General features: G+C 36.3%; 1 protein-coding gene across 3 annotated transcripts in view; it reads left to right on the plus strand.

Annotated features, from left to right (window-relative positions):
- Positions 1 to 17,598, plus strand: part of REV1 (REV1 DNA directed polymerase) — a 53,428-nt gene that overhangs the window by 11,857 nt on the left and 23,973 nt on the right. The window contains exons 2-8 of one of the 3 annotated variants that reach the window (XM_042867369.1): positions 1,610 to 1,676; positions 2,383 to 2,515; positions 4,415 to 4,583; positions 6,902 to 7,051; positions 9,276 to 9,991; positions 11,808 to 11,915; positions 13,403 to 13,519. In XM_042867369.1, the coding sequence (XP_042723303.1) occupies positions 1,620 to 1,676; positions 2,383 to 2,515; positions 4,415 to 4,583; positions 6,902 to 7,051; positions 9,276 to 9,991; positions 11,808 to 11,915; positions 13,403 to 13,519 (1,450 nt within the window). In that variant the 5' untranslated portion in view covers positions 1,610 to 1,619. Of the gene's footprint in view, positions 1 to 1,609; positions 1,677 to 2,382; positions 2,516 to 4,414; positions 4,584 to 6,752; positions 6,794 to 6,901; positions 7,052 to 9,275; positions 9,992 to 11,807; positions 11,916 to 13,402; positions 13,520 to 16,329; positions 16,657 to 17,598 lie in introns of those variants that run through there. The other 2 variants (XM_042867370.1, XM_042867372.1) reach the window with 2 other exon arrangements.

Raw genomic sequence — 17,598 nt, forward strand, 5'->3', positions numbered from 1 at the left:
TGTAGAGCTAATCTCCTTGACAAATGATTAATCTTGATAATTATATACATGTGTGTAGGTTATGTATCAAATTACAGCAAGCATGAGAAGAATAGAACCAGGTGCATCGTGATCTTCCTGTGTTTGCAGAGATCCTGCAACTGCTGAAGTGTGTTATACTTGCTTTGCTTCAATTCTGTTGGTACCTAATTTGGCATGTTCACAGTATTACATGAAAATGATCATATTTCTGAAAACCTGCCTGCAGCTGACTCTTTGTTTTTTTTCTGCAGTGAGACATGCCTGCAGTCCAGGGGGATTTAGCTGGATTTCAGAGTATGCCTGCTTGGTAACTCGAGAACAAAAGGGACTTGAGAAAAGGCTGCAATTTGATTTTTAGCCAAGTTTTGCAGAGAAAGTAGTATTTTAATGTGGTAAATCAGGCAGTCTCCAGAACAGTGCATGCTGGTGTCTGGATAGGTAAATGACCAAAGTGGGTAATTATCTCCATGTACACCTGCATATACATTCTGGTAGGCTGAAGAGCAAGGGAAGATTCTGTGCTCCACTACTTTGTGATTCTGTGCGTAGTCCAAAGATATCAACTCAAAAGCAGAGGAGGAAGAGAAAAAATCAGTTGACTTCCTTTTATATTATAAACTGCATTTTCATGCATTTGTATGGGCTATAAAGAAATATTTAATAAAATGAAAGTGACTGATCTTAGTTTCAGAGTATACCAGGTCCTATTCCTGTCATCGTGCTAAGAGCTTGTAGCCCTAAAAGGCAAAAGAGTGTTTGTAGTTTGGGGGCTAGTTAGAATAGAAAGTGAGAGATATAATGTAGCAGCAGTGACCTCCTGATCAGACTGCACCGTTGATCAGTATTTTAAAATTGGTGTTACAGCAGCTACAGTCAGTGTGGATCACTTGGGTACAGCGAGCAGTTGGCCACAGTCCAAAACATTTCTTTCTCTCCACCAGTACTGTTATAGTTCACTAATGGCTCATCTGGGGACACTGCTGTGTACAGCTCATGGTCTGGGGATAAGTGTATTACATAACTGAAAGCTGTAATTTGGCTGGCTAGGTTTATTTTTTAAAGAAACCTAGCTGTAGATTGTGCTATATCATCTAAATAACTGACTTTTCATTGGAAAAAAAAACTTTTTTTTTTTTTCTTTTATGTAATTCTGTTGCACTGAAACGACAAATGTTTGGACCTGTTATGATTAGATCTGAATTCACTGGTAAAATAATCCACTTTCATGCCAGGACATGACTGCTTGCATCCCACCACATAGGTAATATTCAAAATGAAAGAGACTCTTCTTGTTCTGGGCAGCATTTGTCATGAATGGTAGCAGTGGTATTTAAGAACCTTCTGGTTTTCACTGTTTATAGCAGAGGTCTGATGAGCAAAGTACTGAACTTTGTAAGGACTTTTTTCTGTAAGTTTCTACAAAATTGACTAACTAGAATTGTGTGCAATTTTTTAGTTTGCATTAAAGTCAACTCATATACTTCAATGCCTGGCCATCGTAATCTTTGTGATATTCTGCAGAAGGCATCGCTGAAATGTCACTGACGATATTACTGAGCATCTTACTGTGCATTTTTCTTTTATGCAGAAGCTTCAGTATGAGGCGAGGTGGATGGAGGAAACGGGCTGGCGAAGGCGATGGCTGGGGAGGATGGGTATGTTTAAAACCAAGTGACTTTTATTTATTATTTGCTTTTAAAAACAAAACAACAAATGACATTATGGCTGAGAAGGGTTTAGAATTTTGTTAAATATGCTGAAGGTATGCTGTAAATTGAACTCTTTTGCTTCGCTTGTAGAACTTAATTCTTAAAATTTCTTTTGAACATCAATCATGTGTTGAAGTCTTAATTTATGGTCATCAGCTAAAGTGACTCATCGGGATATACAGAACCTCGAGTAGCTTTAACCACCACTTAAAATCTAAACCAAGTAATTGTAAGAATATTTTTAGTTGTTATCACTACATTCTTTATTGCTGAACAAACATTGTGAGAGCTTTGGCTTAGCATCTAAACTTGTATCACTCCCTGATTTCTGTTTTCTTTCTTCTGTAAGAACATTTTTAGAGATACAATTTTTTTTCTTAGAGAATAAGAATAAAGAAGTATGAAATAAGTCCTGGCATACTGGCAGAAAGATGCAGTTTATCTTGCAGATAAGAATTTTAAGTTGAGGATTTGGCATTTTCTGTTTGCAAGATGAATGTGTCTTTTGTATGTCAGCAAAAATCAATTTGAGGGAATGTTGCATACTTTTCCAGCTTTCTGTAACTTGCTTGTTTTAGCCTGTAAACATAAAATAGGACTGGCATAATGAATTTGGTTTTCTTTCTTTGCTTGTTTTTAATTTAAAAACTAGGGAGGGTACATGTCAGCAAAGGTCAAGAAACTGGAGGATCAGTTCCGGTCAGATTCTGCCATACAACACCAGAGGGATGGGAATTCATCAAGTATCTTTAGTGGCGTTGCCATCTATGTCAATGGCTTTACAGGTGAAGCTTTTGTTTTTTAAGGATCTGTTCTGTCTCGCTGCAGTGTCTGCTCACTATCCTAACTGGAGTAAAGAAATGTGAAATACGATTGTTTGCAGCTAACTGTGTAGCAATTACTGTGTGTCTGAAGTTTTGTGTTTAACTTTCCTTTGTATTTCACAATAAAGGTTTTCCATATGAAATCGCATTTACTTTCTGAATATAAATATTACTTTACTAGATCATTTACATGAATGGTCACTGATAGAAATAGGAACTAATTTTTCTGCCTTTTACAAGTCCTCACTTACAATTTCACTTACTGAAAGTGAATTCTGGGAGTCTGAGTGGACAATACATTTGTTCAGCAGTTAATGTTTTTAAATCCCTGTAAGTACCACTGTACTCCTACAAAGTCATATGTTACTCTTTCAAACTGGTAACAGTTGCATTGGACACACAGCAGATTCGTTAAATTTATGTTTGGATGAATGTGTAGGGATTTTCTTGCTCAGAGTGGTGTAATACTTGAGACAGTGAACCCATCAATATTGAAAGAGCTAAGGCATAGATATGCGTTCCTGTGTCTGGTGGACTGACAAGTGCAATGCATGCTAACTGGAGTAAGATTTTTAATCTACCATACGTATATTCATATTTCTCTTGGGTTCCCTAAAGCAGCTTAATAACCTTTTTGAAACTTCCCAGAAGCCTTATTCAGGGACCTGTGCCAAGAATGTTGTTACTGTTACATAACTGATGTGTGCAGCATCTGTGATTATGGAGCACGGCTAGTTTGAGCATGGGGAAGAGCTGTGATTCACGCAATCTGGAAAAGATTAAAGTATTAATACAGCTGGATCAGATATTTAATACAGACAATTTCTTTGTTGAAACTCCAGCATTTACTTTTAGTGTTCAGGGCAGTAGTTTCCAAATAGGGATCCACAAGATGGATGTTCGCAAGACTGGAGAAGGAGACAATGCTTTGAAGACCATGTGCAATATCTTTAGTTAAGTTGGGTGGTTAAACTGTTTTGAGAGTTAAGAGTAAGCCTCTGGAGAGAATTGTAGCTTAATTATTGCAAAAATAAATTTATTCTTCCTTCTTGTGTTGATGGACTCTTGGTATCTTGTGCCTAATGTACCATTCAAAACATCTGCACTTGTTAGAGCTCACCCAAAACTTTTAGTACCAAGGTGACACCACTGCAAAGGTTTTTGAAAAGCTTTTTCCTTTTTTTCTCTGCTGCTTGCAAAATAATTATTCACACATTAAGTTGCTTTTTTTTTTTTTTTTTTTTTTTTTCCCCAGTCATGTAAGAAGGAATAGCTACTACAGTAATCAGAGGGGATGAGAAACGTTAGAGAGAGTAAGAAGAGATGTTTGTTTGTAAGGTAGTCTCTGTTCCCCAGAGGAATTAAGGAATAGTCTGGTAAAGAAAAGCGGGTTAGCTACTTCAGTGAGTCAGTAATTGCAGCGCAGGAGTTCTTTGTTTTGTTGAACCTTTTTGATATTAATTCTTTTCTATTTTTTCTGGATGTAAACTGCTCTCCCAAACTTTGATCAACATACCAGTTAATCTAATACTTGTTCTTTGTATTTTTTTTTTGCATTGAAATGTTTTTTTTTGGAAGTAGTGAAGCATCAAATTCTCGAGTGTTTTTTTTCATGCTTCCTTCATACATACTGTGGAAATATCCTCAATAACAAGCACAATGTTTGCATTTTGAATCAGTCTTTTTAGAAATGGAGTCTTCTACATTTCTTCAGAGATGCATTTCTGGTTTGGTCTTTGAAGAACACGCAAAAACAGCCCTTTGCACTCCTTCTGATCATGGCATTGTATTTCTCAGCTACCGTTTTTCTTAATGTATTTGCTGACACAAAGCAGGAATATTTGTTTTTAAATTTTATAGATCCCTCAGCTGATGAGTTAAGACGGCTTATGATGTTGCATGGAGGTCAATACCATGTGTATTATTCCAGATCAAAAACAACGCACATCATTGCCACAAATCTGCCAAATGCCAAAATAAAAGAACTGAAAGGAGAAAAAGTAGTTCGACCAGAGTGGATAATGGAAAGGTAAGTTTAGGTCTGTTGCTTTTGAATTCCTTGAAGGGAAAGGGTTATGGGGCAGACTTGAAATCTGGAAAAATAGCTTTATAAAAGATTTTAGCAAATTGCTTGTAACAGCTGAGTAAAATTACAGCTGTTGTATTGAAGATTTGTATCTCAGTGATTGCTCCTTAATAAACTTTACTGAGAACATTCAGAAAATGTCAGGCCTAGCACAAAACTGAACGTTATCCTGTTCATTCCCATTTCACATCCACTGACTGGATTAGTGCTCAATATTTTAAATAAATGCTAGGCGATGTTTCTTAATTAACCTCTTGCCTTGTGTTTTGCATGAGTTTCATCTGATCTGTAAATAAAGAGTAATGTCAATTTAAAAGCATTTTCATAAAATTGAAATTATTCTACCTTAAGATCTATCATAATTTGACTTCTAGAAACAAAACTAAACCCAAGGTTTTTAATCCAAATAACACATCTTTTGGTTCCTCCACTCACTGAAATGCATAACTGAAGTTATCTTGAGGTTCTTAAGAAAGTTCATTAATTTCAACAAAATCAAATGCAGTGCATCTGGAACAGAATTTACTCCGTGCAGCTAGAGGTGCTGGCTAGGAGGCAGCTTTGTAAAAGGACTGAAAGGTCTAGAAGAGCCTACATTGAGGAGCAGCTGTGTCAACCCTAGGTGGCCTCAAAGAGTTAGCTTTGGTTTTAGTATGATTTGGACTGGAGACCTGAAGAATCCTTTCCAACTTAATTTTTTTCAGTGATTCTAGAGTCTGTGTTCTAGGGAGTGTGGAAAGGGGAGGGATGTTGAACAATAAGTCTACAATAAGATTGCTGCATCTTAATACAGCGTGGAGAGAGAATAAAACAAACAGCAGACTGTATATTGATCTAGTGGACGAGTTACTCCAGTAGCTAATATCTTAGCATTAAAAAAATGTTAAATGCTTTTTGATTTTTCTGATGACCTTGAAATTACTGTAATGACTTTGAGATACTGTGTGGATGGTTATGCAAATTCAGAGTGTTACAAGGAACGTTATAAGCACTTGTATTAGCTTATTTGCTGTATCATCTTTTTCTGTACATAAAACTTTGGAATTCTATCATGTTAGTTTCAGCTCCGGCGATACATAATGTAAATCATGTTCCTTTATAAATGCAATATGCCTACCATATCAAACAATACTGAAGTGATACATTTGAGGGCTGTTTTTACCATCCCATAAAAACCTTACTATTTCTCTATATATATGCTAGCTAGCTTTAGTTTATCTGATTAGGTAATGCAGTCTCCCATTACATTCTTTTCTAATTGCCACAAGACAGCTCCACATAAGGGATTCTATTCCACTGTCAAATTCCCTTAATAGTGTTACAGTTGAGCTAGTTAAAAAGCACACCTCTGGAAGAAAGTGTTCAGGTGTTGAAGAGCAGCAAAGAAGTTCATGTGTCACTGAGCTAAATTCTCCTTAAAAATTTAAATCCAATTGTATCATCAAAACTGAACACTAATATTAAGCTTCTTTGATATAAAAGAAGTTCCTCTTTGTAAGAAGCTTTTGCGTTTGTGACAGTGTGCAGTATGACAAGCTGTACATGAAGGAGAGGTGGAGTATAGGCTGGCAAGGGTGTTATCTTTCTCCACTAGCAACAGGCATTGGTATGGAGAGCTGAAATCACAAGATGATGTATTTTTGAGAGGATTCCACTTCAAAGTCCATGACTTTGATAAGCAATTTAGCAGTTACTGAAGTATAATTGCTGTTTCAAACGGGGAAAAAAAGAAGGGAGAGTGGATCATAGGACAGAACTGGAAAGAGTGTGGTAGATATTTGTGGAAGGTCTGTAGCTTTTTGTCAGTGCACTTTTTTACAAGAAGGGGAAATTTATCATTTGGAATGGAAAAAGTAGAAGCTGGCCTCTTCCAAATTTGCTGGGGATGTGTGTTACTTGTGTTGTGCCAAGTTAAAGAATTCAGTCCCTGTTGTTCGTTTGGAATAACCTGGACCATACATGAGATTATTTTTTTGACTGAGTGTTGTTCTTGAAATGAAATATTTGGGATTTCTGTGTATTACCTAGAGAGGTAGTTGGAGGCAACTGACTGTACAACTGTGTGAATGTCTTTTTTAGTAACAATCACTGCATTACAAATAACTTCTTTCTTCAGTCCAGTTTGTAGAGGGAAGAAGGTTTTGGAAGGGGCGGTAAGTATTCATACTGGAACATTAATGGTTATGATGAAAGTAACCACTTACTGTACGTTGTTTTTTAAGTATTTTTAGTAGTAACCTATTCCTTTTCTTTTGTTTCAGCATTAAAGCTGGGCGTCTCCTCTCACACATTCCGTATCAGCTTTACACCAAGCAGTCAAGTGTTCAAAAAGGTCTCAATTTTAATAGCATATGCAAACCCGAAGATGCCGTGCCAGGTCCAAGCAATATAGCTAAAGATCTCAACAGGGTGTAAGTGTTTCTAACCTTATATGCTGATGCGAATCATTCACTCGTAATGGACTTGCATTTATAACAAGATAGCATTACTTTTGTTTTCCCTCTGTAGGAGGGAAACTTTGAGATACTGAAATTTAAAAGTAATGTATAACTGTGTGGTTGTAGTATTCTTCAACTTGGATAAGATGAAACTGTGGAGATCTAGAGCTTCCTTATGAGGCAGTCAAGGGAGGGGCAGACACTGATCTCTTCTCTCTGGTGACAGTGACAGGACCTGAAAGAAAGGCATGGAGCTGTGTCAGGGGAGGGTCAGGAGTGTTAAGGAAAGAGCAGGCATTGGAGCAAGCTCCCCAGGGCAGTGATCATGGCCTCAAGTTGATGGAGTGTAAGAAGCGTTTGGACACTGCTCTCAGACATTGGGTTGGAATTTTGGGTGCTCTTCTATGGAGGCAGGAGTTGGACGTAGTCATTCTTGTGAGTCCCTTTCAACTTGGGATATCTGATAATTCTATGATCCTATGAGGAGTGGAGGATGGAACTGCCATCACCTTGAGTCCAAGTCTTGTCTCTATCTCTTTGAGTGATACTTTCCTCACATACACAGCGTGTATATACAGCGTGTGTGTGTGAAAGCAACAGGCATAATTTAAAGGATTATGACTGATAACACTGAAAAGTAGGTCTTTATTTCAAAAACAAAAAGCTGGTATGAAAATGGATTAAAAAATCCAATTATAACAGAAGGAATTACCTTAAAAGACTGCAAGAAGGGAACAGAATCAAAGGCTTCAGCAAAACTCTTGTAGAAGAATCAGAAGGTGAAAAGCCTTTTACTTTGAACGATGTGTTTTGTAATGAAGTTGATCATTGCATCTTTTTCAAAAACAGATATTACATATTAGTTGTTCAGAGACAAAAATCGTGGAGTAGTTGAGGTTGAAAGGGACCTCTGGAGATCATCGATCAATGCCATTGGTCAAAGATACTGAACAAGATAATATTATTTATTTGTAACAGTGACCTGTTTGTATTGCTGAGGAGATTTACCATGAGAGAGATTTTATAGTTTCAGGGGTAAATTAAGTTGGTGCCACAAAATGAATATCCTAAGCAGTATTTATTATGAATATTTTAAACAGTGAGTGATAAGATCACCGTCATCTCTTACTATTGCATTGTTAATGATTTTTAAATGAGGGGAATATTCATACTTCCAAAAATATGAATTTACACTCAAGTTGGGTATTTTAAAGCCTGGTACGTAGTTTGTACCACTGGGTATGCCACTTTCTAGCATGCAACTCTTCAAAACTGTTATGTTGAATGTAATTTATAATTGTGATAGTCTTACCCAAATTATCACAGTTAATTGGGTTTCTGTTTTTACTGGTATACTGGATAATTAATTATTACCCGTGTTTTTTTGTGACTGTGCTTAAATTGGTAGCTTTGGGAATTGGGAGCGGTGGTTGTTTTTTTTCCAGCAGTCTTAAGAGTATGTACAGCTTTTGAAGGCTCTGTTTTTAATTCTACGTAAGATTGTTACACCATTAATTTCTTAAGTTTTTCTATCATCTGAGTGAATGTAAATTGCTGGTGCACTTGTGGGAGGCTATTTTGTTTTGCACACTTAGATGATGAAAAATAATCTGTTCAGGTTTTTGTCTAAAGCCAAGAGTATGTTTGATTTACAGAGCTTGAACAATCTTTTTCTTGAGAAAAGAGAAAATGAATCCAACACACTAATTTAAATCATTTTTTAAAAACAGAAGTTTTCTGTGTGTACTTTTTTGGTAACTAGATGACAAAAATAGCATCTCTTTATAGGAAGATAACTCCTCCTGATAGTTGTGTATTTCTGCACTACTATGCTATCCATGGCAGCGTAACAGTTCTGTTAATAAATAATTATTGTAGTTATACTGGAGACTGATAATCAAATTTAATGCTTTGGAAATAGAAGTGCCCAGAATCACGCTCGTATTAGAAAAGCTGTGTAAACTTCTGGAAACACTGCAGCAGTAACACAATGAATGTGCTCAGTCTGCTGTATGGTATTTTGTCATATTGAGAAGGTGTAGCTCAGAATTTGAGACTCTTGTCTCGAGACTGACTGTAAAAACTTACCAGTTATATACTGATAACAATTGGTGAGATAAATACTTGAAATGACCTGTAAATGCCCCTGTTTAATAAAAGAAATGATATTAAATTATCTGTTGCCTATCTGTTTCAGAAATCACATTAAACAGTGTGAGATGGAAAGTGAGGTCACACCCAATGGAATAAGTAGCTGGAATGAAGAACTGGAAGAAGACAGTGATGGGTTGGGATTTGCAGAGCTGGACCAGATCCTTCCTGGAAGAAAACAAAATGGGATTCAGTCTCACAAAGACAGCACTGCCATTTTTAATGGACACACGCCTAACATTTGTACCAGTGCCTTAAACACACAGGATTGCTTGGTGCCCTCCAGCAACAGTGTTGCAAGTAGGTTCTCTCCAGGCTCTGTGCAGGAGGAGGAGAAACCTGAAAAAGGCATCGTTGACTTCAGAGACTGCACAATGCAGCAGTTGCAGCAAAGCAACAAAAATACAGACTTTTCGTGGAATCCACATAGGACTATGAGTAATTCATCCTCATCTTCATCTTTGCACAGTAATACTAAAATAAATGGTGCTCACCACTCCACTGTTCAGGGGCCTTCAAGCACAAAAAGCACTTCTGTACCTGCTCCAAGCAAGACAGCTTCCTTATCCGTGTCCAAACCTTCAGATTGTAGTTTTATTTCTGACTTTTATTCACATTCAAGATTACATCATATATCAACATGGAAGTGTGAATTGACTGAGTTTGTCAACAGCCTACAGAGAAAAAACAGCGGTGTCTTTCCAGGAAGGGAAAAATTAAAAAAATGGAAAGCAGGCAGGTCTGCACTTAAAACTGACACAGGTAGATACTTGTTTAAGAAGGTTTATTTTGAGAAGGTGCCTTATCTTTGTTCACATACTAAGTGTCTACCAGAGACTAAGCAGGGTAATGTTCAGTATTCACATTGCAGTCAGGCTATCTGGAAAAGCGTGGTGACTTTGATGCAGTGAAAACTAAAGGCTCTGCTACTTCTGTATTTATTTGTTAAATTGTGATCTACTGTGATGCACTGATCTGTGTTCATTTCTTTCTTGTAGAAATAATACCAAGACATATAGATTGATCGAGGGGAAACATACATCTGTCTAAATGCACAAGTCTGTAGTTGCCATGTGAAAAATATTTAAAAAAAAAAAAAGAAAAAGAAAAAGAAAAAAACAACCAAAAACGTTACTCTTCTTTTAATTTTTCACACTGAACCACATATAAGCAGCAACATTTGGAAATGAGTTAAAATCTAAATTTTTTGGTAGTAAGTTTTCTGTGTACCTCTGTGTCTGTTTGAAGAGTAGTTGTGTCATATGGTAGTTCTGGGCCTGGCTTGTGGAAGAGAAATGTTCTGTCATTATATTGCACACCAAGAGCCAAAATTAAAATGTGTGTAATTTATGAGGCAAAGTGTTGCACATAGAGATTAAGTATTTTGCATCTTGAGAAGCTCTAATTTATAGTCTTATCCTATTAAAAGGTTAGTTCTCTTCTATTGACAAGATTCCGATTCTGCTATGTTGTAAAAAATACTCATTTGTAATCGCATGAAAATTTGCTTCAGATGATAAATTTTCACATTCTAAAAATTTCTTGTTAGGTAAATTAAGTGATTATATGTTTATCATAGCACACTCCAATTATAAAACATGCTGTCTTATAAGAATACCTTAATGCATGCTATTTTCTGACAAAGTATGATATGAGCTAATATGTATTTACTTCGATTTGGCCTAGAGAGTTCGTCTAATTCACAGAAAGCAGCATCTTAAGGGCTAATTTAAGCACTTGGTTTGTAAATATGTCTTTCATAAAACAGTTGTTTGGGTTTTTTTTAGTAAGGAGTCCAAATGGTAAATTATTAAGAATGAGGAAGCACTTTTTTTTTAATTATTATTCAGCAGTTACTACGGTTGTCAAGCAAAACAAATCAGTTTATATGTGAAGTGTTTTTTCACTGTTATGCATTGTTCAAATTAAGATTTTCTGTTAGCTCTAGTCTCCTCCAGTTGGTCATCACCATGGACGTGCAGACATGGACATCTAGATTATCTGACACAAGTATTACTCGTATGTTAGCTACTGACTGAAAAACTTACACTGCTGTCTTGCTTACCTTCACGTGTTTGCGTGTGAGTGCAGTACAGCAACAACAAAACCCAGTTGCATGGAAGGTTTAACACATGGTGATGTATTTCAAGAAGAGTCAAAGGGAATTCTAAGTGCAGCTGAAATTTTTTAAACCTTAGAACAGTCTTCTGATTGATGAAGGAAAATGGGTAAAGTTCTCTGCTGCAGATTGAATACTATCGTACTGCAGTTATGACTTTGTTTCCACAGCATACGCTAACCTTGTGTTGAGGAACTTGTTATAGCAAGGTAAAAAATCTTAATTAGATGAAAATAAAACTGAAACTCTCAAATTGATGCATTGCTTAGGTTGTTTGGCTGCTGTTTATCTTTACATTTCTTTGACAGTTTAGGGAATGTATGTGCGCTCTAGTGAGAAGAAACAGGTCTTTATAACTGGAGGTAGTAAAAAATTGCTTAGTCCTTGCTGACTGCTGTAATTAGTACCAAAGTATGTCAATTAGGGTTCAAGTTTTCTATTGGTGTATCTTCATATTAGGTATTGTGTCTGTTGCGAGCTCAGCCAAGCCACAGAGCTGTATAATGCACGTGGATATGGATTGCTTCTTTGTGTCTGTGGCGATCCGAAATAGACCCGATCTCAAAGGTCAGTATTCCATTCTCAATATTACAGCTTATTAAGTTGAGACTTCTTAAACAAACAAAAAGGGTTGTACACTTAAAACATGACTTTTACATGTTAATCTGTTTTTGGGCATCTTTGTCTGATATTCAGACCATGCAACTTTTCATATTCATGTTTCCTCACAATACAAACGCAAGTGGAAGAGAGAACTGGAATTCCCTTGGCTGTTTGCTTTCAGTATCTAAAAAAATAAAATCTGGAGTAACTATTCCCATTACTGTTGCACCTATCCAATTAGATCTGCCATATCAGAAATTGGGGGGGGGGAGGGGGGGGAGGAAAAAAAAAAAAGTGGACTATTCGGTGCTTTTCCTAAAGCTGTCTAAGGAGCTTTGTTTAATTAGAATGGTGGAATCATCAAGACTGAGTATTGTCTCTTTGCCTGAATGATTTTTTCATGAGAAGTTCGCCGCTCCTTCCTTTTCCTATCTAAGCTTTTATACTTGAATTATTATTGGAGGATGAACAGCTTAACATTTAGAAGTTGGGGTGTGTGATCACACATAAGACTTAGCAATTTGGGTTTTGATTGTGTTGGCTTTTTTTGTTTGTTTATTTTGAAGGGGTTGGGTTTTGTTTTGGGTTTGTTGTTTTGTTCTATTTCAAATATAACATTGAGAAGTGGAAATACAGGCTGTTCTGTGTAATTGCTGAACATCATTGATGCACAAATCTGAAGACTTGGTGCTGTGGTGGACATCTAGTATCCATTATAAAGCTTGGGTAAGAAGAGTAAGCTCTATGATAACTTTTCTCTCCAAAAGCAAGAGCAATAGTGTTAAAGATAATACTAGTATATGTGCTTTTTGCTGCTTTTTTTTTTTTTTTTTTTTAAACTGAATATCCTGCCAAGTTTAAAATTCCTTTGCTCAAATAAAAAGAACCTAGGACTTCCTGCAGATATTTTTCTGCCTGTTCCACAGAAGTCTGCCAGAACTTTCAGTGCATATATTAGTTTGCTAAGAAAAATTACAAGGTGTTGATGTTACTGAAGAGTCAAAAGTTTAGCTACAGATTTGATATTGTGCAGGTAATTTAGCAAATGGAGTGTGTTGGTATGTGTACACTCTTTTATTTAAGCTAATAAATATGTTTAAACAAATATTTAAAACTGGTATGTTGTTTGCTGTGCTTTGAACTAACAAATTAATAGGGCATTGGTGAAGTTTCACAACGTGGTTTATAGTAATCATAAAGAGAAACAAGAATGACTGCAATTTACCTGTTCAAAACTTCTCTTTGCTGTCTAATTGCAGTCACAGAAGTTCAGAGTCCCAGTGCAAAGTCACTTTCATAGCTGCTTCCCCCTTAATGCTGGAAGAGTGTATGGTCTTGAAAGAAATTGCAAAATGTAAAGCAGACATCTTTATAATCTTCCCCTATATGCACTACTATTAAAATTATAAGGTATTATAACTCTTCTAAGTACATGCATTTTTTCTCCACAGGAAAACCAGTAGCTGTTACTAGCAACAGAGGTGCAGGAAAGGCACCGCTGCGCCCTGGTGCAAATCCCCAGCTTGAATGGCAATATTACCAGAATAAGCTATTGAATGGCAAAGCAGGTACAGATAAGTCTATTTGTTTAAATTGTTTATAATTGAAGATTTTTTCCTTAAATTTATTAACAAGTGCAGAGTGGATAAACTGTTCTCATATGTGGAATTTCAGTTAAAGAAATGTCTTTGGACAACTTAAAGCGCTGTGGCTTCAGTAATAATAGGCCACTGTGACTCTTTTGTCAGTTTTCTTTGTTCAGGGTGGGTGAATTCTTTTAGAGCAATTTTAGATTTCATTGAGTGTAAGGTATATTAAGTACTTCTTTTAAGTAAGAGATGGAGACCACATGGGATCACTTGGTTCTGAGTAAGCCTTCTGTAAAGAAGAACAATAATTATTTTTTAAATTATTAAAGTAGAAATGGCAGTACGTGGCCAGGGAGAAATTGATCGGTTGAAGTTGGCTTTTGAATTGTATATGTGTACAATGATTCTAGTATCTGTATGCAGTGGTACCATTTGGGTGGTCCTTAGAGCGTTTTTGGGTGCCATGAAGGTCTGTGGCAGCTTCCTGAGTTCTGTCTTCCAATATTTTATTTGTGCAAAACCAGAGCATCTCTTCCAGCATGAGAATTCCTTACATGCCTGCAGTAACTTTGAGATCTCTTACTTTGTGTCCTCAAGTAGTAGCATACAAGTGTAAACATACTATTTTTAAAAAGTGTTGTTGTTACTGTAGTGCCTGAACTGCATTTAGAATGAGGAAGTAGGTTGCTAACCATAAATAGTGATTGGGTTTGTTTTGTTGTTTTTTTTTTTCCTCCAACAGTCTGCATAATCAGGTGGATGTTGAAGTAGCCAGGTGTCTTACTGCCACTATCTCAGCTTTGGAAGTTAAATTTCTCCTTCGTCCCTTGTAGATGCACTTTTTTTTTAACCTAACTTGCAGTAGGAAATACTGTTGATCTAAGGTTTATGCTTCAGTTAGTTTTCATTGGTACAAGATACAAGACAGTTTGTTATTCCATGGTTGTTTGTGAAGTTTTAGTAGTCTTAATAAAAAAAAAAAAAAAAAGCTATAGATGATTAGAGCTTTCCAAAGTATAGGAAGTGATGCCATTTTATTTGTCTTTTTTGTGTAGTTCAGTACTTCAAAACTGAGTTAGAATATATGTTTGTGAAATGTATTGGCCTTGAACTTTTCAAAGACTTCTCAGTATGCTCTAGTCTTAGCTTCTGCTGTGTTGGCAGTGCCATATACAAATGTGTTACAAAGATAGCTGTGTTTTGAATGGAGTTGGATTTCCTGTAAGAACAGCTTGTGTATGAATATTTATTGGTGGCTGTTTTATACAGTGATGTGGGAACTTTTACTAGGTCCTTACAGTGGATAAGGATGAGACTTCATGTAATCAAGAAATATTTGGAGATTGAGGCAGTTAGAATCAAGGACATTTAGCTGATAACCAGCACATTCGTGATTCACAAATTCAGTGGTATCTTTTCTGCTATTTTTTTTACTTAAGAAAGTTTCAGCCTCATGTAATAAACTCAAGTTAAACTCTTACTGCAGCAGCTTTTTCTGAATATCCACACATTCATTTCCTTAACTTCACCATCCAGTCTCAGTGGCTTGCACACAGGCAGGCAGCTATCTCTTTTCTTGATACCTAATCTGATTATACAACCAGTTGTTTTGGTGAAACTATTTTTTCTTAACTCTCTTTTTACAGTCTCTATCTTATTAGCTGCAGGTTCATAATGTATTTTGGTCTCTCTATTAGTTTTTATTTCCACATACATTGTTTTTATCAACAAAAAATGCAGCTACCTGTTTTGCTTGCATTTTCACGAGAACATGAATTCTCTTACTTTTGAGGAGAAATTAGTAATAGTCTTAGGTGAAAAGGTGTGTGGGTTAGGTTTTTCTAACTTCACAGTATCTTAGAAAGTGGATGTGAAACACTTTAGCAGTGTGTGCTTAATTGTGCCTTGCCACAGGTAAATATGGTCCAGCAAACGCACATATTAAATGGAAAAGTGCTTTTTCTGCAATATCAAAAATAGCAAGTGCTAAATTGTAATGTGTTAAATGTACATAATTCTGTTTGGGGGACTGTTATATAAATGAAATAGAAAGGTAGTTGCGACCAACTTTGAACATGAACAGATTTTTATATCCGTGCTTTAACGTGGAACCCGCTTCATTTTTTGGTGCTTCATGCTTTCCAGACCGTTGTCTGATTTTTGCCTTCTGGTCTTGCTCACTAGAGAAAATGTTTCAAATTAAAAAATAAAAATAAAAAAAAAAGCAGAACAAACAAACAAAAACCCTGACGAGTCGCTCCCTTTCACCAAATATTGAATTCTGCAGCTTCAGCTACTTCTTTTTTTTGCAGATGACTTCTTTACTGATACTGGTTCCTGCCTTTGATCTGCCTTGCTAGACAAATATCTAGTGTCAATAGAATCTTGAGTCTTTACAGAATACTTTCTTTTTCTTGTTTGAATTCATCCAAAAATGTATAACTTTGAATTTGGAGAAAAAAAAAAAAAAAAAAAAAAAAAGCTGTCATTCTCTAAATCATCAAATTGGAGATGGACTTTCTGGGTAGTCAAAATTACTTTTCCACGTATGTGCCATCTTTAACATTCGTGTCCAAAAGTTAGAGGATTAACATACGTTAATCAAAATTCATAGTTTGGGGTCTTTTTTCCATGGCCAGGATGCCCAAGCTGTGAATGTTTTTTAGGCTTCCTTTCCCCCAACCCTAGTGTCTCCAGTTTTTCATTCTAAAGAGCAGCAGTTTTTAACCATCATATTAGTCACAGATTTATTCTCAGCGATTTCTTTTTCACAGACTTGGGTCCTGGCCTCTGATTTCTCCATCCGTTGCTCCACATTCACCATGTGCCTGTCTAGTTTCCCAGCTTTTGATGAGAGGTTCTCTACCTTGCCTTCCATTGAGGACAATGTGTTCTGCATTGCCCTGAATTTCACATGAAGTGACTCCATCAGCTCATGGGGGGATCCGCTCTGCTGCGATGTGGAAAAAGTCGACGAGTCCAGTGAAGATAGACAAGATGACAGCATCATCTCAGGCCAGGGCACAGGAAGGCATGGACTAAAGAAACTTTTCTTGTCATCCTTACCTTTAGTTGGGGCATAATTTTGCTCTAATTTTCTGCTGCAGACACCTTAGGTAACTTACTGAGCTCATCATACATTAAAATATTTAAGACATAAAAAGGTACATGAACTTAGCAGAAATTCTGAATAAAAGCAGCTTTTCATGTGAGTCAGGTTCTGCCCCTGCTGTCTCCACTCATTACAGCACTTTTCTCTAGTCTCATATGTGCACGTAGCACCACATTTCCTTTCAAATTGTCAGCGAGTAAGTTGTTAGTATCATGAAATACAATTAGGTGTTGTGGCACTGAAGAAAACTGCCTGTTTATTATAATAAATAGGCTGCAGAATGAAAAAGAGCTATAACGTACATATAATATTTTAAGTGAATAGACCCTTTTTGTCTGTGCGATACCTTGTTTTGATTCTGATGGGGTGTTTGGGAGGGCATAACATTTTTTGCATCTGGCCATTTTTCAGGCTGGTGAGTTACTGAGAGTACAGGCTGGTATCTTTCAAGGTATGCATTCTGTGAAAAGCCGCATGGAAGGGAACAGAGAATGCTTTACTGGATTCCAGTATTGTGTTATGAAATTCTGTTTAGTATCTAGTGGGCCAGAAGGGCTCCTTAAAACTTACCTAAGAGCGTACAGTGGACGTTTATAGAAATAGGGAAGGTCTGTGTTTTGAAAGTCTGATGTTGTAGTATTTATAATTTTGTCATCTTGATCCAAGAGAAATTGATGGTGATGCTTGACAGAAGTTGACATATTTGACATAATCTAATAAATACTAGGAAATAACAACGGAAGTCTTGTCAATTAATTTCCCTAAAAGAACGTTAAAGGAAATATAAACTTCTAGCTAGTGTTTTTTATAATTTGAGATGATTAGGTTTTTGGTCATTTCATTTCACTCCTTAAAAATAACTTCACATTATCTAGATTAAATAATTAATGGAGTGTAGTTTTAAATAAGAGGTTATAAGTGTGGTATCTGGTGGAATTGTATTTTG

The sequence above is a fragment of the Lagopus leucura genome, unplaced genomic scaffold (assembly GCF_019238085.1).
Source record: "Lagopus leucura isolate 7727_CA_CO unplaced genomic scaffold, USGS_WTPT01 Super-Scaffold_100001, whole genome shotgun sequence".
NCBI lineage: Eukaryota > Metazoa > Chordata > Aves > Galliformes > Phasianidae > Lagopus > Lagopus leucura.